This window comes from Anabrus simplex, chromosome 1, assembly GCF_040414725.1.
Source record: "Anabrus simplex isolate iqAnaSimp1 chromosome 1, ASM4041472v1, whole genome shotgun sequence".
Classification (NCBI taxonomy): domain Eukaryota; kingdom Metazoa; phylum Arthropoda; class Insecta; order Orthoptera; family Tettigoniidae; genus Anabrus; species Anabrus simplex.
In genome coordinates, this window is record NC_090265.1 from 289,165,928 (window position 1) to 289,193,774 (window position 27,847).

The 27,847-nt window shown below is 38.9% G+C and overlaps 2 protein-coding genes across 13 annotated transcripts in view; one reads left to right on the plus strand and one right to left on the minus strand.

The window, feature by feature from the left end:
* LOC136864159 (dynein axonemal intermediate chain 7) overlaps nt 1-27,847 on the minus strand; it is a 658,911-nt gene that overhangs the window by 316,994 nt on the left and 314,070 nt on the right. The window lies entirely within an intron of this gene.
* LOC136856716 (toll-like receptor 13) overlaps nt 1-27,847 on the plus strand; it is a 222,203-nt gene that overhangs the window by 113,990 nt on the left and 80,366 nt on the right. For 9 of the 12 annotated variants that reach the window (XM_068231075.1, XM_067134777.2, XM_067134780.2 and 6 more), the window contains one exon: nt 12,505-12,843. The exons of 2 other annotated variants lie outside the window; for them this stretch is intronic. In XM_068231075.1, coding sequence (XP_068087176.1) covers nt 12,505-12,843 — 339 coding nt within the window. Of the gene's footprint in view, nt 1-12,504; nt 12,844-22,134; nt 22,652-27,847 lie in introns of those variants that run through there. One more of the 12 variants, XM_068231081.1, reaches the window with a different exon arrangement.

Here is a 27,847-nt window from a genome sequence, read left to right on the forward strand (position 1 = left end):
TGACTTGACAAATTAAGTTTCTAGAGGCGGTGTGAGTAGATAATTAGAAGGAAATAAGGTTATGATCTGATGGAATGTCTTCTTCACTGACGTGCCAGTTCAGAATTCTGTGGGCTAAGTTGGTAGATGTGACAGTAATATCAATCCAGCTATCCCCCTGAGCACCAGAGAATGTGGGACCATCCTTTTCATTTGCTGTGATCAGACTGTTCGCAGAAAGAAATTCCACAAGTATTCTGCCTCTAGCATCTGTGATTGGGCTGAACCAGAGACTATGCTTACAGTTGGAGTCTAGACCCCAGATGAAGTTAGTTGGGTGCATGGAATTCAGGAACACTTGTATGGGTGAGAGATCTTGCTGTAGTGTATCATACGGAGGCAGATATGAACTGGCTATGTAAATATCTTGATTGGCTGACAAAGCAATGATAACATTATCAGCAGTGGAGAAACTGTGAAGTAGAATAAAATTATGTGAGATGTTGCTTTTGACGAGAATGCAGGCTCTAGGGTCATTATCAGACGTGATGTAGTAGGATGTGTAATTTGAAGGAATAAAGCAGGTTATTCCATTATAACAATAGGGTTCTTGGTTGAATAATATTTCATCATTGTTGTGATTTTAAAATAATGATAAATGCCCCATAGCAGCTTTGCAGTGATGAGTATTTAATTGTGCACATACAAGAGTATCCATGTTAGAAGTCGGTCTTGTTGCTAATTATTGACTTTATTCTTTGAATTCTGGGGCATTCTTGGTTAAAGGCGCTGTGGTTTATGTCGAGCTTCTTGCTGTTGTTTTGTATGAATGAATTCACTCTGACACAGTTAATACAGCGTTGAATTCGTGGGTTATCACAATCTTTCCAGTGATGGTCACCAGCATATTTTGAACACTTTTGCTGGTTGGAGCAGAATTTAGAAGTGTGTCCAAATCCTAAGCATTTAAAGCATCTAGTGACCATTATGAAGTCTTTAACTCTGCACATGGTCCAGATTAGTTTGATTCTTTGGAGTGCAATTAATTCTCTCCTTAAATCCGGGCTCACTTCAGCAACAATATGCCTGGAGTCGTCAAATTTCGCTTTCGTAAATCTTGTTTTCAGTGTAGGTTCTTTAAGGTGAGTCAAATTGTTCTGCTGAACGATGATGTCTTTTATTTCGGAGTCGTCTATATTACTGGGGACGAATTTTAGAAGTACAGTTGGAAGTTTCTTCTTTGGGTGTTCTACAGAGACTGTACTTAATTTTTAAAATTCCATTTCTAAAACTTCACAATCTGAATTATTGTTGCACTCGAGTAGCAGCTTATTGTTCTCTAAATTTTTCATCCTGTGGATACAAACTTTCAGTGCCTTGGGGTCTATGGATTCCTTAATCAGCTGTTTTATTTCATGTCCATTCATGCTTGGGTCGACCGGTTTTATGATGAGGGAAGCAGATGCTTGCTGGATGGGGCTGCTAGGTGTCGCAGAGGGGCTGAGTAGAGGGGTTTGCCTGGGCGTGATAGCTTCTCTGTCCACCGAGAGAATGCTCTATTTGTTCACTATACAAGCGTGGAGTGCTTCTGTCTTCCGTTGTTATAACTTTCTTTATTGTGAGTTAAAAGCCCAAAAAAATGCCACTAATTCTATTTAATAGATCATTCATCTCACTCACTGATTTTATTGCCTCTTCCTTTAATGTTCTGTCCATGTTGCTTCTTGAGTTTAACGCTTGTTTCACTTTTTCTAAATGATTTAGTATGACAGTCACTAACTCACTTCCAGCTTCTTCCGCCATCTTGAATAAAGAATGGTATTTCTGTATCAGTGATGTCCACAGTAACAAGGAAATGAACATTTAGCTTTTCTGTAATTTCTGTCTGTATGTACACGCATCACGAGATAACAGCTGAAAAGAATTTAATGCAAATCAGATATGAAGTTGGTAGATGAGCCACTACAATCTAGGCTATAAATCATTTTATTCACGCTGAGTAAAATGGATGGTTCATGTTTGTGGGTTACTGTAGTCACGTCCTAGTTCGTGAACCATGGGCAACGGCTGAGTGGCCTAGTAAGTGGTCCTGAGAGTCGGGATACCAGTTGCTATGGAATGGGAGTGGCAATCTTGGACATATTCTGAGTCGTGGCCCTCCTTGTGCTCAGGCGGCTAGGACTATACAATTCACCGGTGGTCCATAACCCGTTAGAGGAGAGATCCTCACTTGGACTATGTGCAAGTAGGGCAGCATCCTGCTTCATGAATTTACTGAGCTCAGAACACTTTAAGCAAGCCTCAGACCTATGGGAGTAATGGAGTCCCATTCCCATTTGGCAGGCGAGGGACTCCTTGGAAACAACTTGGCGAATGAAATGGAATTCGATGGGGAGCTATCAATATTAATGGGGCTTATGGAAGAAAGAAGATAGAACTGGCTGAGTCAGCAAAGAGGATGCATCTGGATGTTCTAGGAGTAAGTGATATTCAGGTAAGGGGAGATAATGAGGAAGAGATAGGAGATTATAAAGTGTACTTGACAGGTGTTAGAAAGGGAAGGGCAGAGTCTGGGGTAGGGCTCTTTATCAAGAATACCATTGCACGCAACATCATTTCTGTTAGGCACGTAAATGAGCGAATGATGTGGGTAGATTTGTCAGTTGGAGGAATTAGGACTAGAATTGTCTCGGTGTATTCACCATGTGAGGGTGCAGATGAGGATGAAGTTGACAAGTTTTATGAAGCATTGAGTGACATCGTGGTCAGGGTCAACAGCAAGGATAGAATAGTGCTAATGGGTGATTTCAATGCGAGAGTTGGGAATAGAACTGAAGGATACGAAAGGGTGATTAGTAAATGTGGGGAAGATATGGAAGCTAATGGGAATGGGAAGCGTTTGCTGGACTTCTGTGCTAGTATGGGTTTAGCTGTTACGAATACATTCTTCAAGCATAAGGCTATTCACCACTACACATGGGAGGCTAGGGGTACCAGATCCATAATAGACTATATCTTAACAGGCTTTGAATTCAGGAAATCTGTTAGGAATGTAAGAGTTTTTAGCGGATTTTTCGATGATACAGACCACTATCTGATCTGTAGTGAACTAAGTATCTCTAGGCCTAGGGTAGAGAAAGTGAAATCTGTCTGCAAACGAGTAAGGGTAGAAAATCTCCAGGACAAGGAAATTAGACAGAAGTACATGGATATGATTAGTGAGAAGTTTCGAACAGTAGACAGTAAGCAGGTTCAGGATATAGAAAGTGAATGGGTGGCATACAGGGATGCTGTAGTAGAAACAGCGAGGGAATGCCTAGGAACAACTGTGTGTAAAGATGGGAAAAGGCGAACATCTTAGTGGAATGATGAAGTAAGAGCAGCCTGTAAACGTAAAAAGAAGGCTTATCTGAAATGGCTCCAAACAAGGGCCGAGGCAGACAGGGATTGGTACGTAGATGAAAGAAACAGAGTGAAACAAATAGCTGTTGAATTCAAAAAGAAGTCATGGGAAGATTTTGGTAATAACCTGGAAAGGCTAGGTCAAGCAGCAGGGAAACCTTTCTGGACAGTAATAAATAATCTTAGGAAGGGAGGGGAAAAAGGAAATGAACAGTGTTTTGAGTAATTCAAGTGAACTCATAGTAGATCTCAGGGAATCAGTGGAGAGGTGGAGGGAATATTTTGAACATCTTATCAATGTAAAAGGAAATTATCATGGTGGTGTTACAAACAGTCAAGCTCATGGGGAGGAGGAAAATGGTGTTGGTGAAATTATGCTTGAGGAAGTGGAAAAGGTAGTAAATAAACTCCATTGTCATAAGGCAGCAGGAATAGATGAAATTAGACCTGAAATGGTGAAGTATAGTGGGAAGGCAGGGATAAAATGGCTTCATAGAGTAGTAAAATTAGTGTGGAGTGTTGGTAAGGTACCTTCAGATTGGACAAAAGCAGTAATTGCACCTATCTATAAGCAAGGGAACAGGAAGCATTGCAACAACTATCGAGGTATCTCATTGATTAGTATACCAGGCACCGGGCGAGTTGGCCGTGCGCGTAGAGGCGCGCGGTTGTGAGCTTGCATCCGGGAGATAGTAGGTTCGAATCCCACTATCGGCAGCCCTGAAGATGGTTATCCGTGGTTTCCCATTTTCACACCAGGCAAATGCTGGGGCTGTACCTTAATTAAGGCCACGGCCGCTTCCTTCCAACTCCTAGGCCTTCCCTATCCCATCGTCGCCATAAGACCTATCTGTGTCGGTGCGACGTAAAGCCCATAGCAACAAAAAAAAAAAAAAAAGTATACCAGGCAAAGTATTCACTGGCATCTTGGAAGGGAGGGTGCGATCAGTCGTTGAGAGGAAGTTGGATGAAAACCAGTGTGGTTTCAGACCACAGAGAGGCTGTCAGGATCAGATTTTCAGTATGCGTCAGGTAACTGAAAAATGCTACGAGAGGGATAGGCAGTTGTGTTTATGTTTCGCAGATCTAGAGAAAGCATATGACAGGGTACCGAGGGAAAAGATGTTCGCCATACTGGGGGACTATGGAATTAAAGGTAGATTATTAAAATCAATCAGAGGCATTTATGTTGACAATTGGGCTTCAGTGAGAATTGATGGTAGAATGAGTTCTTGGTTCAGGGTACTTACAGGAGTTAGACAAAGCTGTAATCTTTCACCTTTGCTGTTCGTACTTTACATGGATCATCTGCTGAAAGGTATAAAATGGCAGGGAGGGATTCAGTTACGTGGAAATGTAGTAAGCAGTTTGGCCTATGCTGATGACTTGGTCTTAATGGCAGACTGTGCCGAAAGCCTGCAGTCTAATATCTTGGAACTTGAAAATAGGTGCAATGAGTATGGTATGAAAATTAGCTTCTCGAAGACTAAATTGGTGTCAGTAGGTAAGAAATTCAACAGAATTGAATGTCAGATTGGTGATACAAATCTAGAACAGGTTGATAATTTCAAGTATTTAGGTTGTGTGTTCTCCCAGGATGGTAATATAGTAAGTGAGATTGAATCAAGGTGTAGTAAAGCTAATGTAGTAAGCTCGCAGTTGTGATCAACAGTATTCTGTAAGAAGGAAGTCAGCTCCCATACGAAACTATCTTTACATCGGTCTGTTTTCAGACCAACTTTGCTTTACGGGAGCGAAAGCTGGGTGGACTCAGGGTATCTTATTCATAAGTTAGAAGTAACAGACATGAAAGTAGCAAGAATGAGGAGATAAAGGCTAATTTAGGAATGAACTCAATGGATGAAGCTGTACGCATAAACCGGCTTCGGTGGTGGGGTCATGTGAGGCGAATGGAGGAGGATAAGTTACCTAGGAGAATAATGGACTCTGTTATGGAGGGTAAGAGAAGTAGAGGGAGACCAAGACGACGATGGTTAGACTCAGTTTCTAACGATTTAAAGATAAGAGGTATAGAACTAAATGAGGCCACAACACTAGTTGCAATTCGAGGATTGTGGCAACATTTAGTAAATTCTCAGAGGCTTGCAGACTGAACGCTGAAAGGCATAACAGTCTATAATGATAATGTATGTATGTATGTATGAGTGAAATGGTAGTTTAGGGGAAGGCATAAAATTTAATTCTGAAATATTTATATTACTAGTGATCCTATCAATAAATACTACACCGGGCAAGTTGGCCGTGCGCATAGAGGCGCGCGGCTGTGAGCTTGCATCCGGGAGATCGTGGGTTCGAGCCCCACTGTCGGCAGCCCTGAAGATGGTTTCCCGTGGTTTCCCATTTTCACACCAGGCAAATGCTGGGGCTGTACCTTAATTAAGGCCATGGCCGCTTCCTTCCAACTCCTAGGCCTTTCCTATCCTATAGTCGCCATAAGACCTATCTGTGTCGGTGCGACGTAAAGCCACTAGCAAAAAAAAAAACTACATAACTAAAATTATAAAGAAATTTCAGATCATTTAAATCTTATACATTTTTACCATACCAGCTAAACACAGATATTCATGAATTTTTGTTGCTAAATCCATATCAATGCTGAGCCACGAGAAAATGTGTTAACAGAATTTAATGAAGATCGGTATAAAGAGACAGTCATAAGAAACTACAGTCTAAGCTATAAACAATTTAATTCACCCTGGATGAAATTGTAGTTCAGGGGAAGGTGCCTAAAATTTCATTTTTTCAATACCTATGTGATTGGTCCTATTGAAAATTACTACATAACAAATGTTATAGAGAATACAATTTCCGATCATTTATGTTTTATTTAGTTTTACTGTACTGACTATGATACAAGTGATATTTCAGATTTGGAAAAAAAACTAAATGTGAAGGCCTACAATATCAAAAGCTCGTAACACTGATCAACAATAACATTACATTGACCATTGTTTGTTGTGATGTTCTGTGTCTCTTATGCTGCCACTCAACTCAGATAGATGGGATTACTGCTGTGTACTGAGTATAACAGCCTGACCGAATACTGGCCTGAAATAATCGGGGAGTTAGAAAACTTTCTTCTTTAGCATGCCATTCATCTGGTTCATATATTTTTTGATACTGCTGGTACGTAACACACTGGTTCATCATAGTATTCCAGCTATTCGATCCCTACTCTACGCGCTGTTTTGAATGAGCAGTGTGCACACTTAAGGCAGAGGCTCAGTTAGTAATAATATGACCCGGTCTAGAATTACAATTTAGGCCTATTCCAAATTATAGCACCACAATTCACTAAATAACTCAAAATTCAATCCTGAAAAGAGCTGTTTCTTATGAAAAGCTTCTTCCTCTTCACGCATATTAAATTCTACATTCATTTAATTCCAAATTAGCAGTGAAGAGGGGGTTTCTCCTCTGACTTGGAGGAAAAAATTGCCTCCAAGTCAGATAGATTTTTCCGCCACCAGTGTAGTGAATTGAGATTTTCCAACTCATCGGGTACCCCTATTAAACATATTAGTAAAAGGGCATAGTATTTGCCCTGGGACTCTCCCCTATTCGACCCCCCCCCCCCCTCCCGAAAAGAGACGAAGAGAGTTCACAGATCACGGCTGTCTGTGGGTTGGTCATTCCAGCTCTGAAACTTTGGACTGTTAGATCGGCAGCGTAGTGCTGTTCATTAAAAGTGTGAAAATGTGTGGTTTTTCATTTGATCGAGTCTTTCATATGAAAGCATTGATTTTAATCGTGCCATTCCTACTGACGTCATTGTAATGACCTATGTTCACTTCAGTTGGGAAAACCACTAAGAGGATGTAAAAAGGCATGTGGAGGGTGAGTGTCTGCCATTATAGTGAAAACTCCTCGACCTGATTGTAAGTGGTGGTAGGCAAATGGGCCTACCATTACAATGAAAATTCCCTAACCCAGACTTCATATGAGAAAAGATGTTTGGTGACTTCCCCATTGCGTTTCTAGGGTAACATTAAGAGCTATGCAATTTAACACAATCTTGGTCACAACGTGTACACTACCTAACCTAGAATTCTGTATACAATGTAGAATTCCATAGCGAAGCACAGGTACATCAGCTAGTCTTGCTATAAAAATCAACACACACCTACTCAATGACTCTAGTGATTTAGTTAGTCATTTATTAACTTAGTTGGATCAATATTCTCTTCCTCAAAGGCTTTATTGGTTTTCTAAATTTTCACCAAAATTGGTTTCAAATAAGAAAAGTAGGTCACTGCACATGGCAGAAAGCATTCGAGCAGGTTATCACTTTTCTCCTTGTTTCAGCAAGTCAAAATATAATTTCAGTTCATTGTACTGATTTAAAATGCAACTGACACTGGACTCTATAGAAATCCAGCAAGTATTGTTCATTTGGGAAATTTTAAACGATTTGTTGCCACAATTTATTCTTCTTCTTCCTCATCCATTCCCTTTTCCAGATTCTCTCTGGGTAAGGTAGTGTACCAAAGCCCTCCACCTTACTCGATCATTTCAACATTCCTCTTCTAGTACTTTATTGCTATTGACTCCTCCATTTGCAATACAGTCCACAACAAAGCTCCTCCATCTCATTCTAAGGCATCTCCTAGGTCTCTTTCCAGTCACTGTATCCATGAATGTTCTCTTTGGTATTCTCTCTCTTGGTATTCTCATCATGTGTCCAAATTATTTTAGCTTTGCTATATCAACTTGAAGTTTACACACTCCCACTCTTCTCCTTATTTCCTCATTTCGTATTCTATCTCGTCTTGTCTTTCCCTGTATGCTCCTCAAGAACCTCATTTCAGCTGCTTGTATCTTACTTTGGTTCCGCTTAGTTAACGTCCAGGCTGCTTGAAGCATAGGTCAGTATAGGTCCTTTATTGGTCCGTATTGACTGTGGCAAACAATTAACACAAGGGTTCTTAATGGGTCTGCTCTGTCAATATTTACAGTATTGTTTTCACTAAAACATAGTTAATCTACATTATTCATTATCCATACATGTTTTGAGAATATTATACCATTCTCTCCATCAGCAATATCAAAATAACCTGCAAAATATCCTTGCGTTCTAGGACCCAAGACAAAAATTACAATTAGTCAACACGTGTTGTTACATATCTAAAAACTTAACACTAAAATATATTCTTCTTAATGTTGCTATTTTCAGGATATGATTCCTTAAATGTTAATGCATCTGTTCTTGAAATTAATGTTCAACAAAACACACTTAAAAGTTTGTATAATGCAGGACCAATATGATGAGTTGGAAAAAAAAAAAAGATTGTGAATGTATTGAGATACAAGGTAATGAAAGGTTATGTCATTAATACCTTATAGACCAGCTATAATAAATAAATAAACATTTTTACATAAAATTCAGTGCTTGTGTTAAGGCTGTCAATATCTTATACTACTATAAATTCAATTCTTGGTTTTGCTGCCCTTTTTAACAAGCTTAAAGATAAGTAATGGAGCAACATCGTCATCTGATAATATTGACCAGAAATAAAAACAGTGCAGATGAGTCTGCCAGGTTGTGTGATGTTCTTCTTTATATTTGTAGTGTGGCACCATGCTATGTGTCGCTCTGCGGGCAGACACGCAGACATTTTTCTAAGATGTTTACTTCTAGGCTATTGGTGAAGATAATCGAGAAGTATGATAGAGCATGTTAGAAATGACAAACATTTACTTATTTTCAGCTCAGATTATATTTTACCCTCTGTTTTTGTTATAAATTAAATTTACAAATAAGATCATTTTATCTTACTTAACAACATCTTAATAATGACTATTTTTATTATGTTAGTAGCTCCAAATGTACCATTAATATACTGTACTTTTTATTCACTGATATTATAAGTCTTGATATAAAATTTATCTTTTAAAACCAGACTAAACAAATGAAAATTGTTACATTATTTAATTTATTGATGTTATAAATCATTATATAAAAGCTCTGATTTGAACTTTACTTTGACAGATGAAATATGTTTATATTATCACTGAAGAAGATAATGTTTGTTTTTCTCGAAACATGTACGGTGCATTTAGTAATAATTTTAATTTCATGTGGCTATTTCTAGCCAAGTGCAGCCCTTGTAACGCAGACCCTCCGACGAGGGTGGGCGGCATCTGCCATGTGTAGGTAACTGCGTGTTATTGTGGTGGAAGATAGTGTTATGTGTGGTGTGTGAGTTGCAGGGATGTTGGGGACAGCACAAACACCCAGCCCCGGGCCACTGGAATTAACCAATGGAGGTTAAAATCCCCGAGTCGGCCGGGAATCGAACCCGGGACCCTCTGAACCGAAGGCCAGTATGCTGACCATTCAGCCAATGAGTCGGATGGTGGTTTTAGTGAATAAATAAGACTGATAAACATAAAGTGTGTTTGCAAGGCGGATCTTTCCAGCATCCTATTTTAAATAATTTTTTATGTTCAGAGTTGTCAATGGAGAGATATTGTGGAGTGACATTAGCAGACAAATAAGTTTGAGTGGAGCATTTAAATGTAAGAGACAATTCTCATGATTGATCCGTACTGAAACTGACTATAAGCAAATTATCGCTTGCGGCTTGTATTGAATAGGTGGTGATAATAGAATAAATTATTTTTGTAATAATTTGCATTTAAATGTAGGAAAGATCATAACAGAAGATAAAGATGGAATTCAAGAGGACAAATATTCATTATCTTATATGACAAGGAATACGGGACTGGAATAATTTATCAAGGGAAGTGTTCGATAAATTTCCAAGTTCTTTGAAAATGCTTAAGTAAAGGCTATGTAAACAACTGATAGGTAATCTGCCACCTGAGTGACAGCCCTAAATGCAGATCACTGATTGATTGATTGACTGACTGATTGATTGATTGATTGACTGATTGATTGATTGATTGATTGATTGATACTCTTTAATTGAATTCCATACTCTTATTTCATCAAAATCATTAACTTATATTTACTCTCTAATACACAAAAGTACATTATAAAATGAAGCAATACTTCCTCTTCCATCTCCAATGAACAGAATCAATGCCCACAACATTGCTCTCACCTCCACTACTTACCCTCCTCTCTCCAAGATATTGTCTACAGAACAACATTTCACACTTTTTGCATTACAGCTTAATGAATTCCACAAGAGGCTACTCTGATTTAAATGTCTGGAATGTGGGTTAGGATTTCTTATCTGTAGTAAATTATCTGAATTTATGCAGTGCTTCTGCTACTCAAGGCGTTTTAGTGGGTTATTATTTTATCACTAAACATGCCTTACAAGATACCCTTTAATCCAATTCCACACTTTCATTTTTTAAATTATTAACCACATTTACTCTCTAATACACAAAAATACATTTGAGATGAAGAAAAAGCACTCCCCTCCCCTCTCCAATGAATGGAGTCAATGCGTGTGGCATTCCCCTAACATCCCTGGTTCACCTCTGCTCTCCATGGAACAGAGTTGTTGCCAGCAAAATTTCTCCTCACTGTTAGCTGCCAGGACCAAACCAGGGGAACTGGCTTCAATCCAAACATGGTTGCTGAGGGTAATGGATGATTAGTTGCTTAGATCAGTACAGAAAAATTTGTAAAAGTTACTAAAGTGACAATGGACGACTACAATATTCATTATTTACAATTCAGAATCATTGACAAGTTTGCACAATGTGCATGATTTAAGGTGACCGATAGCATCTGAGGGCATTCCTATAGAACATGCCATTTTCTGTTTAATAGGCATACTATTTTTATAGGTATGCTATAGTGTTATATATATTATAATTAGTGCTTTCGAGAGACTGGAAACCTTTAAAGTTACTTCATTTCCTTGTCGTTTCCAAACCACATGGACAACTATGGGCCGTAAATCCACCATAATATCTTCTTGTTTGTTTTTGTTTTTCAAGACTGCCTGGTGGTGCCAGTTAAGCTTCATGAGGGACTATGTCTCCAACCTATAGAGAATGAGTAGGACTATAGTGTTGTAGAGTTATACTTTTGTGATGTTAAATAGGAAGTATGATTAGAATAGTAATTTGCATGAGAGGAATGCTGTTTTGGTGATTTTGTTTGAGGTTTAGGACATCCTCCTTGATGAGTTTGTCTTAGGTAAGTACAGCTTTTAGGTACTTGAAGTTGCTGACCCTTTCGAAGGCCTTATCGAGTATTCTAACGTGCCTGTTTTGGTGTCCATTTCTGCTGACAGCCAGTTACTTCTTCTTCTCTCATTATTTGCTTTTATTACAAAGAATAGCTGTATCATTCCAATTGGTTAGATCTCATTGTTTTGAAATTGTATCTTATTTTGCAGTCTCTATGCATCATTTTTGCATCATGTTTGGAAATGTTTTGGCCTTCTCCCTACAGACTGGAAACCTTTAAAGTTACCTCATTTCCTTGTCGTTGGTCACTTAACTATTATAGACAAATCATACATAGAGAGCTAAGAACATGGAAAGCAACATGAAAATAAACATGTACAAGGATATAAACAACAACGGCAGGTTAATGCAGGAAGAGGGAGCTATAGAAAGAAGAGAAAAGGACAAACTTAAAAACATAACAGGACAAGGATTATTTCCACATCTTCATACACTGCTGTCTTCAACTTACATTTGCTCTCTGATACACAAATACATCAAAACCAGTTCTTCCACATCCACTTTTTGTGAGCCCCTGAAGATCTTGTTTCTGCTTTCCATCTTCATCAGTAGTGCTGATATCAACACTCACTGAATATTGGAATCACAGTACAATAGTCTTAGTAGCATGTCATAAGACAAATAGACAGTTCACATACATGCTTGTCATGAGGTCAAGAGACTGTTGACATAGAAGCTCACCATAAAACCACACCAGGTGATTTCTTTCAGTTGTATATTGTAAATTTGATGTTTATTCATGAAGTGATGTTATTATAAAAGTAATGTACACAATTCATGTGTAAATTATATTTCCATACACATTGTTTTAGAATACTAGCTGAATTTTTTGTCGAAATTCAACCACTTATGTAGAAGAGATCACTTTACACACTCATTACATAAATAACTATTGAGTTTACTGTCACTATTTTTTAATATTTACAGATACAAATTACTACAACTGTCCCAACTCTAATGAGGAGTTGAAATATGAAACCTCTCATGATGAGACCCACGTTGCTGTTCAATTAATGCGTCTTGATGGAGGCCGTTTACCTCTCAAAAATCTCACCACAACACGAATAATAAACCTACGAGCAGATTATGGTGGTTTGGAGGATTTAGATGAAAGCACGCTACAGAATTTTCCTGAACTTGAAAAACTTTCTCTTACAAAACACTGGTTTAGTAATATATATTTCATTGATCATGTCTTCAGTGAGCAGAGAAACTTACAAGAGCTGTATCTTGACAACAATGGAATCACTTCATGGAATGATTCAGGTAATTTAAAATGCATTTCTAATTTAAGTATAAGAGATCAGCATTAATGATAAGAAAATATTGGAAATTTGAAGATCTTCTTACACATAGATATATATATATATATATATATATATTCGAAAATTGAGGAAGTAGTGTCAGCATTAGGAAATTTTATAATTATGGCAGTAATTTTAAAACAAAATATTGTATAAAACTTATTGTTATAAAATGTATTACTAAACTTCCAAGTATTGATGTGCATTTAAAGCAGTGACTTAACTCGGTAACTTCTGTCTTATGACCAATGTAGATGGCAGCAGTGTAGCACAGACATTTTGTGGATACTAGACTACAGTCATTAATCTCAGTTTACAACAGGTTTCACACATCCCAACATTCTGCAGCTTTCCATTCCCTAAGAGGATCATATATTATTGCATTATAGTTTCAACCTTCTTTTCTAATAAATATGAGGGCGTTTTTTTTTTTTTTCAACATCCGGAGGGTCATAAATGAAAGACAAGTGTATGTATCCAAATGAATTTATTACCAAATGTTAGGTACAAATGTGGTTACTTTTCAACATAATCACCATGGAGGTTGAGGCATTTGTCATACCTGTGGACAAGCTTTTCGATCCCCTCTGCACAGTATGTTGCCGCCAGTGAGTTCAAACAGGCCCGAACGTTGGTTTGAAGATCTTCCTCCTCCTGGAACCTTTCCCCTCCCTCAACGCTGCTGCCATCCGGTGACTTTTGTGGTCATCAGACAACATCTTCGCCCTCACAGGGCTCGTGTCACCCAACAACTTCTGCAGGAGGAATTTCGGTGGGACGTTTTTGACCACCCACCGTACAGTCCCGATTTAGCGCCGAGTGATTTCCACCTCTTCCCGGGACTGATAAAGTGGCTGGGAGGGCAGAGGTTCCAGGAGGATGAAGATCTTCAAACCAACGTTCGGGCCTACCTGAACGCACTGGAGGCAACATACTGTGCAGAGAGGATTGAAAAGCTTGTCCACAGGTATGACAAATGCCTTAACCTCCATGGTGATTATGTTGAAAAGTAACCACATTTGTATCTAACATTTGGTAATAAATCCATTTATATACGTACACTTGTCTTTCATTTATGACCCTCCGGAGGTTGAAAAAAAACGCCTTCGTATTTTTGACAAAGCTGGAATTCTAACCCAGGATGAATGCCTAAATGCATTCCATAGTTGTATGTTATTTTATACAGAAAGGCAAACAGTTTCTAGTTGTGATCAATCAGGTGGAAGTCTCCTAAGCCATTCAGCTTATCAAGTACTTAGGTCATGTCTTCTCCCAGGACCTATTCATGTACAACCGGGCGAGTTGGCCATGAGGTTAGGAGCGCGCAACTGTGAGTTCGCATTCGGGAGATAGTGGGTTCGAACCCCACTGTTGGCAGCCCTGAAGATGGTTTTCCATGGTTTCCCATTTTCACACCAGGCCACTTCATTCCCATTCCTAGGCCTTTCCTGTCCCATCCTTGCCATAAGACCTATCTGTGTTGGTGCGATGTAAAGAAAGTTGCAAAAAAAAAAAATCCTTGCTATGTTGAATGTAGCTGGCATAAACGAAGTAGTAGCTATTGGGAATGGAATGAATATCAGGAGAAGGAGACTGTTTCTGAGAACATTAACTGAGCAGTTGGTATCGGTACAGATTAGGCGAAGGAGCATGAATCCAACAGGTCTCCATTCGACACTGCGTTTCCAACTTGAAAAGTACCGACCTGCAGAGCAAGACAAAGAAGCAATAGCCACTGGAACTACCCTTCTCTCCACTTGCTGAAAAGAAATGATGTGACATTTGCAAGCTGCAAGAAGTGTAAGAAATATTTCTGCCTGGAACAAGGAAGAATGATTCAACATGAATGCTTTGAAAATCTGGACTCGGGGGAAAAAAAAAAAAGGAAAGATGAACTGTTCATTTGGTATTTTTTTTCTTTTGTTTTGTAATACATTGCATACTTTTCTGTTTTTACATTATTATTACTTCAAATTCTGTGAACAAGGTTATGGTATATAATGCTATAGTTCTTATTGTAGGGTATAATATTATTGTGTGTAAAATAAAGACTACCTAAGAGATACGACACTGAATATTCTTGTAATATTTGAAACAATATAAAACAACCTGAAGGACTTTATTGTTGCTGTTAACAATGGAAATAAGAGTAAAAGGAATGTCAATTTAACTCAATTATATCCAAACATGCCTACAGGAAATGTAGTTTTAAAACTAAGAACACAATGGTGCTTCCTAGATGCCACGCGACTTATTGTGTCAAAGTTAGAGTACGACCTATGGAGGGTTAAGTATCCCCAGTAACCGTCTATTTGCAACAAGTACTGTGGCCTCATCTAGTTCTATGCTTCTTACCTTGAAATTATTACAGTTGCTTCTTTAATTTAATTTAATAGAGAAATGTACACTCAAGTTTGAGCATTAATTAAATTTCAAATTTCAGTCTTTGCTATAGTCTGTAATTGTCCTGGTTCTTTTCGTGCATGCTATGATGTGATATTTACTACACTTCTGTCCACACAAAGTACACTTACAATCTTCGTCTGGCTCATGGAACTTCTTGTTTACACATATCTTGTGGTGAAACCTGTGTATGGAGAGTCGTGTTATGACGTGGCGCTGCGTGTTGCACTCTCTAGTCCAACTATTGTCCATCATCGCTGGTGAGGCATAGAAGTTGAGGTCACTTTTCTTCCTTTCCCTGATGTTTACTAGTGCTCTGCTTGCTTCCATTGATTGTAGGTAGAATTGTGAACGTATGTCTTCTATGAAAAAGTCTCCCGCATCATTTCGTATACCATTCGGGATGGCGCTGTCTTTCCAACTCGGGTAATCCTTCATGAACATTGCTTTTGTTCTTTCTATTCTCATCAGGTCTCTGATCTTCAGCTTCTCCCACACTATCCCAATTCCACATGTTATCACTGGCGCTACTGTCGTCTCTAAAAGTCTCATCGCCATGCTAATTGATAGGTTTGATATGTTTTGGATGCTGTATGAGGCTCTAATTGCTGCTGCCGTTCTTTCTTGAATATGTATACCAAAGGACGCCGCCATTGCCTGTAGGGTTATTCCCAAATATCTGTAATTTTGTACCTTTTGTAATGACTTTTGGTGTAATGTTATGTTGTCTTTGGGCGTTGATTTCCCACCTTTTCTGAGGGTCATTTGTACTGTCTTTTCTTCATTTACCTGTAGGCTATTTTTCTTCGCCCAGGTCTCTAGTCTGCAGACTGCCCTTTGCACATCCTCCTTTTCTTTCACTCTGATCACCATTTCGTCTGCGTATAAGTTCAGCTCTGCTTTTGATCCTTCCTGTACTAAACGGTTCACATCTGCTGTGTAAATGTTGAAAAGTGTGGGACTCATGGAATCCCCTTGCATAACTCCGTTTGTCTGCATTATGTCTTCAGAAATTTCTACGTTGTTGTTTATTCGGATTATGTTCCTCTGTAGACATCCTTCAATTATTCTCACTAGTGGGTCTCTCTTGCTGATTGTCCATTTCATTTTCTCAATTAGCTATTGCCTGTTGATTGAGCCTTCTTGAAGTCAACAAGGACTGCATGATATTTCCCTCGTTTGTGTCTTAGGCTTCTTTTACCTGATTTATTAGGTATTTCACTGCCTGGACCGTGCTCCTGCCTTTCATAAAACCGAATTCGTTTTCTGGAATGTGCCCAATGAAGGCTTCTAGTAATCTTTCATTTAGTATCTTCGTGAAAACTTTAAAGGATGCGTTTTCTAGTGCTACTCCTCTATAAATGAGTCTAGTGATGTTCTGCTCCCTTTTCCTTTGAACAATATCTTTAGAGTTGCTGTGTTCCCTCCCTCTGATATTTCCCCAGTCTGTATACATTTGTTCATTAGGTATTTCCACAATTCTTCCATCTTGCCGAGTGAGTCTTTTAAGTGTTCCATGTAAATTTTGTCTGGTCCTGCGGATTTCTTGTTTCTCCCTCCATGTGCTGCTTTCCTAATTTCATACGTTGTTATTGGCTCCAGAGCATGTGTGGGTTCTGCTGTTTCTATGTCATATGCTTGCTTCAGACCTTGCTTATTCAGTATGTTCGAGAAATGATGTTCCCAGTTCTCCATATGAATTTCTCCAGTTGCGATTGACGTCTTCTTTTTCAGCGCTATGTATGGGCCTGTTTTTGCTTCCTTGCTTGTTTCCTTCCTTGTTTCTCTGTATATTCTTCTTTTTTCTTTTTTTAATAGTTTATAATTTTTCCCTTTTTCTGCATATGTTGTTAGGTCTTCTGGGCGTCTGTACAATTTTGCTGCATTCAGGGCCTTTAGAGTTGCTTTTCTTTCCTTGTAACACTCTTGATCAAACCATGCTTGTGCGTGTCTTCTTTCCTTTACTATTATAGCTTTCATTATTACTTCGGTGGCTGTTTCTAGGGCTTCTTCTAGTCTTTCTTCTTCTATTAGTTTTCTCGCTTTCCCAATGTTTTCCTTGTTTTCTATTGTTTCCCCCTGTATTTTCCTGGTATGTATACTTGGTCTTTTGGCTTCCTCCCTCTTTTGATAGATTTCCATGCGTAGGCATGTCATTATACGTATGTGTTTCCTTATTGGTGCTGCCAATGAGTTCCATAGGCCTTCTTGTTTACATACTTGTAGTTGTTCTCCTCTAAAAAATAATAGGTCGATGGCGCTATGACCGTTCTGTGCAAAGTAGGTTGGTGTCTCTTTTTTGTTCACTATTCTGAAGCCTTCTTCTTCTAGTGTCTCGAGAAGGATGCAAGTTTTGGTATTTTCTTTGTCTAACCTGCAGTTAAAATCTCCGGCAAGTATTACGTTCCTTTCTGCTCTCGTTTGCTCTATAGTATAAATATTTTATCCATTATGTTTTCTATAGGTGTATTTGACTGAATATAAATTCCTATTATCGTAATTTCTGATGTGATTATTGTGGCCATGTTTTCCTCCTTGATGATTTGCTTGATATCTCCCAGTTTCCCTTTTATGAAGATTGTGACTCCTCCTGCTGGTCTTCCTTCCGTCGGGGTCGCTAGCGTCTGTATACCATAGGAACCTTGCAGCTCCATAGGTTTCATGAGGAATGTCTCTGTCAGTATCATAACATCTGTGTTGTCTATTGTCTTCTGTAATATGTGGGGTATTGCGTTTCTTATTCCCTCTATATTCCATAATAATAAAGTTATTTCCTTGCTCAACCAAGGTTCCTTCTTCTTTGGCAATTGGGTGAGATGTTTACTGAAGTTCCACCCCTCGTTCTTCCTCCGGTCTCCTATCATACCTCCGAAAGTGAAATCTTCTGACTTTTATTCCTTGTGGCCAGAAATCCGCGCTCTGTGCATCCTCCAGATAGATTTATGGGAACCCGACCTTAAAAGCTTTTCTGTCTCCGAGTGTATGAAGTTCTTCACATTCTATGTGTCCCATAACGCCATTCCTTCCCAAAAATTTTCTTATATTTGTTGCAGTGGTGCTCTGTTTAAGCCGACCTACGTACAGCCATGCCATTTTTTCTGCCACTTCTAGTTCACCGTCATCCTTTTGTCTTTGGTTGGTTAAGGGCGATATGTTATTTCCATTGTTTCTCATTCCCCTTATTGTGTCTTTCTGGCAATTTTGATTCTTTTCTTCGCATGTACTGGTGCTTGTTTCATCTAATGTATTTTGTGCGGTCCTGTCCGTGTGGTTTATTTCTGTTGTAGTTTTGCTTTTTAGTCTTTGGTTGATTTTTTGCTCAATTATTTGATCTAGCTTGTTTTCTAGGAATTCCATTATGTTTTCTAATTTCTCATTTACAGTCTCAACATTTACTGTCATCTGCTTGACTATAGCGTTATAACGTTTCTTGCCTTGTGTTATTAGAAATGTAGGATTTGCTGCATGTTGTATTCTTCCTTGGTGGTTTTCCTTGTCATCAGCAGATGGTGTGCTATTCTGATTCTCAGTTGCACTTTCATTCATGCAGCTGAGAGATGTCCATGTTATTTCTTTCCCCGAATGTTTCCTGAGAACGATCTATACCCTCTATATCTATACCATCCAGATTGCTGCTCTCTCCGGTAGTTGGCGCCTTTGACTGTTTGTCTTCCCCTCATATTTCTGTTGTTGCGTCTATAGATGGCACCACCTGTGTCACGCTGCTGCTATCGTCCCCTTCTTCTTCTGCTTCTTCTTTCAAGTCAATGCGAAGTTTTCTTAACCTCTACTGTTGTGTTTGCTTTGAAATGTCCACACTATTTCCTGGCTTCACTTTTTTCTCTATAGCTTTATATATTCTGTTGTAGTACTCACTGCATTCAGAATGTTGTCTTTGGTATCCTTCTTTACATATCCTCCCATTTCAGCTATATTTCTCAATTTTTGTAGAGCGCTTTTTGCTTGCACTTCCATTACTTCCGCCAGTGTGAACGAATTATTTCAATGTTGCTTCTTTTACCCTGCAAGGCTAAGTCTATTATTCTCCTAGTTAATCTACCCTCCTCCAGTTACCCCACATGAATCCAACACCAAAGCTAACACTCACTCTCTCTCTCTCTCTCTCTCTCTCTCTCTCTCACACACACACACACACACACACACACACACCTTTACGTCCTGTCATTGCTCCCACCAATCCAGCTATCTTTCTTGCAACTCTCATCTATCTTATTTCTGGCTTATAAATAAGATAATCTAAATTCACCCAGATTTTACTCCCATGCATGGCTAATATTTGTAACATATCTATATATTGTACCAGGAACTGTTCCAGCCCGGTACATTATTTTAAAATTGCCGGAATATATGGAAAAGGGATGGCAGAAATATGTTCGTATGCCCGACATCTTGTGCGAGCGCAATATGAAGTTCCTCGTGGCGAGCTGGACACGTCACGAGCAAGGAACCTGCGGATGACGTCACTGCCACATGTTGCACGCCTTTCTCTCGAATGTACTGGAAGAAAAATTTCTAACTTTTCAGCCGATAAAGACACAGAAATGAGACATACATCATCGTGTAGCTCATGGTCTGAACGCAAACGTATGTTAATTTCAATAAAATCCATCGCGGCATTCAAGAGATATAAGCGAGAAAGGAATCACACTTCCCCCAGTGACGTGGCAAGCAACCTTGGGTCGTACGGGATATAAACAGCAGGCCAGACCGTAGCAATTCAGTTCACATTCTTCACAGCTGGCTCACATGTCATGCTGCACATGATGAGTCGAACTTAGTATTCATACTGCCAGACATCGTAATACTTATATAATTTCGACAGCAAGTTGACACTTAGTTTCTGTTAATACCAGTGAGTAACTTATAAACTGTGGGACTTTCAATTCGTCAGATGTTCAAACTTAGGAAATTAACGTGTGTATAACATCAAAGTCATAAGATATGTAATACACTGACTGACAGAGCAAATGCAACACCAAGAAGGAGTGGTCAGAACTTTATGCCAATTGCAGGGTAGACTGGCGTCACTGAGGTATGCTCATGATGTGAAATGCGCCGCTGTGCTGCGCACGTAGCGAACGATAAATGGGACACGGCGCTGGCGAATGGTCCACTTCGTACCGTGATTTCTCAGCCGACAGTCATTGTAGAACGTGTTGTCATGTGCCACAGGACACGTGTATAGCTAAGAATGCCAGGCCGCCGTCAACGGAGGCATTTCCAGCAGACAGACGACTTTACGAGGGGTATGGTGATCGGGCTGAGAAGGGCAGGTTGGTCGCTTCGTCAAATCGCAGCCGATACCCATAGGGATGTGTCCACGGTGCAGCGCCTGTGGCGAAGATGGTTGGCGCAGGGACATGTGGCACGTGCGAGGGGTCCGGGCGCAGCCCGAGTGACGTCAGCACGCGAGGATCGGCGCATCCGCCGCCAAGCGGTGGTAGCCCCGCACGCCACGTCAACCGCCATTCTTCAGCATGTGCAAGACACCCTGGCTGTTCCAATATCGACCAGAACAATTTCCCATCGATTGGTTGAAGGAGACCTGCACTCCCGGCGTCCGCTCAGAAGACTACCATTGACTCCACAGCATAGACGTGCACGCCTGGCATGGTGCCGGGCTAGAGCGACTTGGATGAGGGAATGGCGGAACATCGTGTTCTCCGATGAGTCACGCTTCTGTTCTGTCAGTGATAGTCACCGCAGACGAGTGTGGCATCGGCGTGGAGAAAGGTCAAATCCGGCAGTAACTGTGGAGCGCCCTACCGCTAGACAACGCGGCATCATGGTTTGGGGCGCTATTGCGTATGATTCCACGTCACCTCTAGTGCGTATTCAAGGCACGTTAAATGCCCACCGCTACGTGCAGCATGTGCTGCGGCCGGTGGCACTCCCGTACCTTCAGGGGCTGCCCAATGCTCTGTTTCAGCAGGATAATGCCCGCCCACACACTGCTCGCATCTCCCAACAGGCTCTACGAGGTGTACAGATGCTTCCGTAGCCAGCGTACTCTCCGGATCTCTCACCAATCGAACACGTGTGGGATCTCATTGGACGCCGTTTGCAAACTCTGCCCCAGCCTCGTACGGACGACCAACTGTGGCAAATGGTTGACAGAGAATGGAGAACCATCCCTCAGGACACCATCCGCACTCTTATTGACTCTGTACCTCGACGTGTTTCTGCGTGCATCGCCGCTCGCGGTGGTCCTACATCCTAATGAGTCGATGCCGTGCGCATTGTGTAACCTGCATATCGGTTTGAAATAAATATCAATTATTCTTCCGTGCCGACTCTGTTTTTCCCCCAACTTTCATCCCTTTCGAACCACTCCTCCTTGGTGTTGCATTTGCTCTGTCAGTCAGTGTATTTCACCAATATTTGAACTTGACAAATATCTTAATTTTCGTGTGAATAACCGTAACAAACTTGAAGTTAGCACAGCTACTTTACATTGTAATGATCTTGGACTGTTTCAACTTTGAATATTATGAGTGTAGGTTGCATCACGCTGACTATTTTGAGTATTATTAAAGCCTAGAACACTTAAATTGTGCCGAAAGACTGTTCGCGTATCGTCATAACAGACTGTACCATTTAAAACAATCCGTGTGGATAGACTGTATAATGAACTTTGTAATTCAGTGATATTGTGAAGTATAGGACTCATACATGAATACTTGTAGAACTGTGATAGTGAGAAGGAACATTACGAGATATTACGAGAGAGAGCTATTTATTTATTTCTTTGCTGTGAAAGTGAGTCGTGATAAACTGAGCTTCGAAAGAAAGTTATTTTTGACAATACGAACAGTGTGCAGTATAGTACGCGAACCTTTTCTTGAGCGCTGATCTCCATAGTAATGAATGGGAACTAGGGCTCAAGAAAATGTTCGCATACTATAAGTGTCAAGATGAACTGTGCAGGGAAGTGTATTTTCTCATTATCGTAATTTACGATAATAGACAGTGCTCCGATGTATTTCTCATTCAGTGAATGATGATTATTTATGAAACAGTGATAATCAGTTCTAACAGTGCAAAATCAAATGGTGCACATTTTCAACCTAGCCAGTTGAACTTTCTCGTGTTAAAGACACTCTTTTAGTAACATGAGAAATCCTGACTCGAGGCGATGGAGAACGACGGAGAATGACGGCGAATGATGGAAACGATGTAGACTGATGGAGACTTGATGCAGATCAACGTGGATTTGGTACTACGAGGGACAGTTCCAGGGATGTGGTACTATGGAACATTGTGGCGTTTGCTGTTAGCTGAGTTCCAGATTGCTGCTTGCAGAGCAGTATTCAACTGTTCGATCTCAACAAGAAGGCGTATGTCAGGTGATATCAGTGTTTTTTCCATTCAAAAACATAATTCTGACTTTGAACAGAACTTTTATAAACAGTTTCATTACTGACAAAGAACATCAAAAGCTCACTTACTTAATATTTCATAAACTTGGAAAATTAACGCTTTACGGCACTCAAAAGTAAAGACAGACTTTCAAATAACAGTGTGCTCTCGTAATGTCGTATTTTCTCACTTGTTGGAACTTTAGGATTTCAACTGAGTGTTTCATTCATAGTGAAAGTGTATCATAAACTCTCAATTTACGATATTTATGCCAAGTGCATAATAAATTTTTAAAAAATAATAATAGGACAATACTCCGGACTTTACACCACAAGATCAGATTTAATTTAAAGTGTTTCATATTTGAGTTTTATGTGTTTACAAGGAGGAATTACAGATTTTACTTTATTTAATTTATGCAGAAAGCGTAATCAGAAATTGCAAGTGCCAATAGAAAAGACTTTAGGATTTGTTATCTACTTACAACATGCTTTATTATTAATTTATGCCATGAAAGTTATGATGGACATGACTATTTGAGAAAGACATTATTCAGTTGAATTTCACTTGATCAACTTGCTTTTTCGATATTCTGTTGTTGAAATTGGGATTTGTTTTCTAGTAAATATCTATTATTCGGTGATATAATAGGGTGGCCTTCCAGAGATTGAATAAAGGAAAGAAAGATATAACATCTATTATTTCGCCTTGTGATCCTCCCTCTCCGTACCATCTCCTAAGGACTAGGCACCACTCAGAAAGACCTCATGCTCTTGAAAATCAACTTTTCCTGGTACAATATATAAAATAACTTGTCCCGACTGACTGACTGACTGACTGACTGACTGACTGATTCATCATCGCCGAGCCAAAACTACTGGGGATAAAGAAATGAAATTTTGGGGATACATTTATATTAGAGTGTAAGTGCTCACTAAGGCGGACTTTTGGATATTCCATCACTAAGGGGGTGAAAAGGGGGGTAAATTGTTTAAATGAGCATATCTATATCTCAGAAACTTGAAAGTCTACAGACATAAAAATTGGTATTTAGACTCACCTTCAAAAATAAAGAAACACATTTTTTGTTTACACAAAATCCCCTTAGTGGAGGGGGGGGGGGGTTAAACAAGGATTGAATACCTCTTATGAGGATACTTATATCTCAAAAACTGAAAATGTTAAAGACATGAAAATTGGTACCGATAATTGGAATCTACTTTAAAAATAAAGAAACACGTATTTTCTTGTTTTAGGAAAATCCAATTAATGGGGGATGAACAGGAGTGACAAAGGGGGTGAAATTTTAGAACGATTATATCTACAGTAAAATTATCTCAGAAACGTAAATTATTACAGATGTGAAAATAGGTATTTGGAATCTCCTGTAACAGTAAAGAAACATAATTTATTTCTGGGAAATCCACTTAAGGGGAACTGAAAAAGGGGGTGAATTTTTAAAATTAGAATATCTACCAGAACATCTCAAACTTAACATGTTACAGACGTAAAAATTCGTGTTTTCAATCTCTTTTAAAAGTAAAGAAATAGGTGTTTTTTGTTTTCAAAACCCATTTGGGGGGGGGGGGGGTAAAAAGGAGACTGAAAAGTGGGTTGAGTTCTTTTTATTAGGATAGTGACATCTCAAAGACTGAAGGTGTTACAGAGGTGAAAATTGGTATATATGATCCCCTTTTAAAATAAAGAAATAGGTATTTGGGAAGGAGGAATCAACGTAAGGGGGTTGGGGGTGAAAAAAGTGTTGAATTCTTTTTATGAGGATACTTATATATCAAAAACTGAAGATGTTACAGAGATGACAATTTGTATTAGTAATCTTCTTTCAAAGTAAATAAGCACATATTCTTTTGTTTTTGGAAAATCCACTTAAAGGGGGGTGAATGAATTGAAACATTAGTTGAATTCTTTGTATGGGGTACTTATATCTCAAAAACTAAAGATGTTATAGAGTAAAAATTGTTATTTGGATTCTCCTTTAAAAATAAACACATATATTTTTGTTTTTGGAAAAATCAATTTATGGGGGAGGGGGTGAAAATAAGTAAAGAGGGAGTTAAATTCTGTTTATGAGGATAATTATATCTCAGAAACTGAAGATGTTACAGACACATAAATTGGTAATTTGAATCTCCTTAAAAATAAAGAAACATGTATTTAGTGTTTTCGGAAAATCCATTTAAGGGGGTGAAAAGAATTGAAGAAGCAGATGAATTTTTAAAATGAGCACTGGTATATCTACAGTATATGTCAAAAACTTAACATGTTATAGACATGAAAATGGTTTTTTGAAAGTCATTTATAAATAAAGGAACACGTATTTTTTTATTTTTGGGAAAAGCACTTAACAGGTGTGAAAAGAAGTGAAAAAAGAGTTGAATTATTTGTTATGGGGATACTTACATCTCAAAAACTGAGGATGTTACAGACGTGGAAATAGATATTTTTAATCTCTTTTAAAAATAAAGAAACATGGGTTCTTTTTCGACTTCAGAGAAGACTGCTCCTCACAAGTACAGTTCTATGTAGCATGGTCATCTTAGTCCCAAAAGCCAATACCACAAACGTGGTTTACAAAGAGTTTCTGGGATAATTGAAACTCAAGTTTTTGGTGAATTTTTATACTTTAGGGATTTTTAGATAATGTCTTAGTACAGTACCAAGGAACGATTACTTTTAATTAATTACAAAATCCACGTGAGCGAAGCCGTGGGTAACTGCTAGTCACTTATAAAGAAATAGATGCTGATGGCTGGAAGGGGAAACATAATTATTTCAATGCATATAATATTCTTGCTGTTGTTGAAATGTAATTAATTGGCTTGCCAAGTTCTTTCACACCTATGTATTCTCAGTCCCTCATAAATTTACTTGTTTCCAAGTTTCAACAGTAGGATGAGTGTTTACACACATTCTTGAAAAGCTGTCATACCCAACATTGACAGGTTAGTGTTTGTATAATTGCAGCAGTAATCCCATCTAGAGGAGATGAGTGGCAGCACACCTCAACTAACAACAATAGTTTTTTAGGGTAATATTATTGTTGATAAATTTTATGGACTTAAGATACTGAAGGCCATTACATTTCATTTCCTTCAGGCTCGGTGGTATTACTTCATTTGAGATCTAGGCTTCCAAACTACTCTTTTATGATTCTCATTTCCCTCATTCTTCAAATGATGGTTCCCATTTTTCTTCTCATTTCAGTAGTCATCTTCATTATCTTCATGATCAATAGTGGCTAATAACCAAACAAATTTGCAACTTATTAAAAACAATTAAAACGGCAACCACCACCATTGTTAGCTAACTCATTACCATGATGACAACAATATATCCACATCAGCGATGCTCCGTTGATGGATTTGGCAATAAAAACTTAAATTTGTCAATATACTGGTATCCATTATTATATCTTTATTGGTATAAATCTATTAGAAATCTATTGAAAGTTAGGTTTTCTATCTTTTCTTTGCACAACATTTATATAGAACTCATATTTCTGTAGATATTTGAAGGATTGATTGATGTTTGTTTTTTATAGGGGCCTAACATCGAGGTAATCAGCCCTGTAGATATTTGAACTGATGTGAAACATGTAATAATTGCAAAGCTATCCATTATTATTCCTTGTACGGCAAAAAAAAGCATGAAACATACAAAATCAAAAAAAGTCTTTTGCTCAACTTTTATTAAGTAACTTACAGTTTATTTCTGCAACTCATATTAGCAGAGAAATTCAGTATTTCCTGTTTTGGTGAGCTCTAATGAATCCAGTAATACCGGGAGTAAAATTTAATACTGTTCTCCTGGTCACAGGCTGCAGGAATCCCCAAGCAAGCACTATATAGCTTGTGTCAAGGTTGGTGTATTAAGAAGTGCTGATGCTTAGCACTGTCACTCAGTTTGCTAGCAACTATTGGACTTTTAAGGTGTGTTGATAGCAATGGTTAAATACACTATAATGCAGAGAATATTTTTGGTCTAGTGTTATTTGCACAAAAAGAATAAGAATAAGAATCCAATTAGAAGGTGCCTTCGGATATTCTGTGCACGGTTTTACAGTTTGACAGTACCATCAAAACATTATGTGCAACAAATCATTCACAAGTACTGGTTCCATAACTAATACAGTAAGAAAAATCAGCAAAGAAGAACACCTTTCACATAGGAGAGGTTAGAGTAATTTATTTAAATTACCATTTTGCTTTAGCCTATGTCACACTGACACAGATAGGTCTTATGGCAATGAAGGGATCGGAAAGGGCCAGGAGTGGGAAGGAAGTGACTGTGGCATTGATTAAGGTACAGCCCCAGTATTTGCCTGGTGTGAAAATGGAAAACCAGGAAAAGCCATCTTCAGGGCTGCTGACAGTAGGGTTCAAACCCACTATCTCCCAAATGTAAGCTGATAGTTTCCTGGCCCAACTCAAGTGTTGGGAGTGACATTTGCTTCAAAGGAGCAACCCTTGATTTGGAAGACAGTTGGAAAGACAGCGCCATCCCAGATGGTATATGAAATGATGCGGGAGATGTATTTCATCAGGGAAAGGAAGAAAAGTGAAATTGACCTCGACTTCTATGCCTCACCAGCGAAGATGGACAATAGATGGACTAGAGAGTGCAACACGCAGCACCACGTCATAACACAACTCTCCATATATGGGTTTCACCACAAGATATGTGTAAACAAGAAGTTCCATGTGCCAGACGAAGATTGTAAGTGTACTTTGTGCGGACAGAAGTGTAGTAGATATCACATCACAACATGCACGAAAATAACCAGGACAATTACAGACTATAGCAAAAGACTGAAATGTGAAATTTAATTAATGCTCAAACTTGAGTGTACATTTCTCTATTAAAATTTGGAAGACAGTAAATACACTGAGCTGTTTCCACTCAGGTTTGTGCAATGAACATAAACACAGGCACCATAGGTTCTTTCTGAGGCATCGGATAATCCGTGCAGTTCTATGCTGGCACTTATACAATCTACTATTATCCTCCGTGGTATACAAATTTTGTTCAATTCACGTAGTTGATTGTGAGTTGATTCCATCATGTCAGAATTTCTTCGGGCAATGGTTCATCCCAATTTAACTGTGGTTACCAAAGGACTTGGATGAATGATTTACATCCTACAATCACCAGCCCTAGAAGCC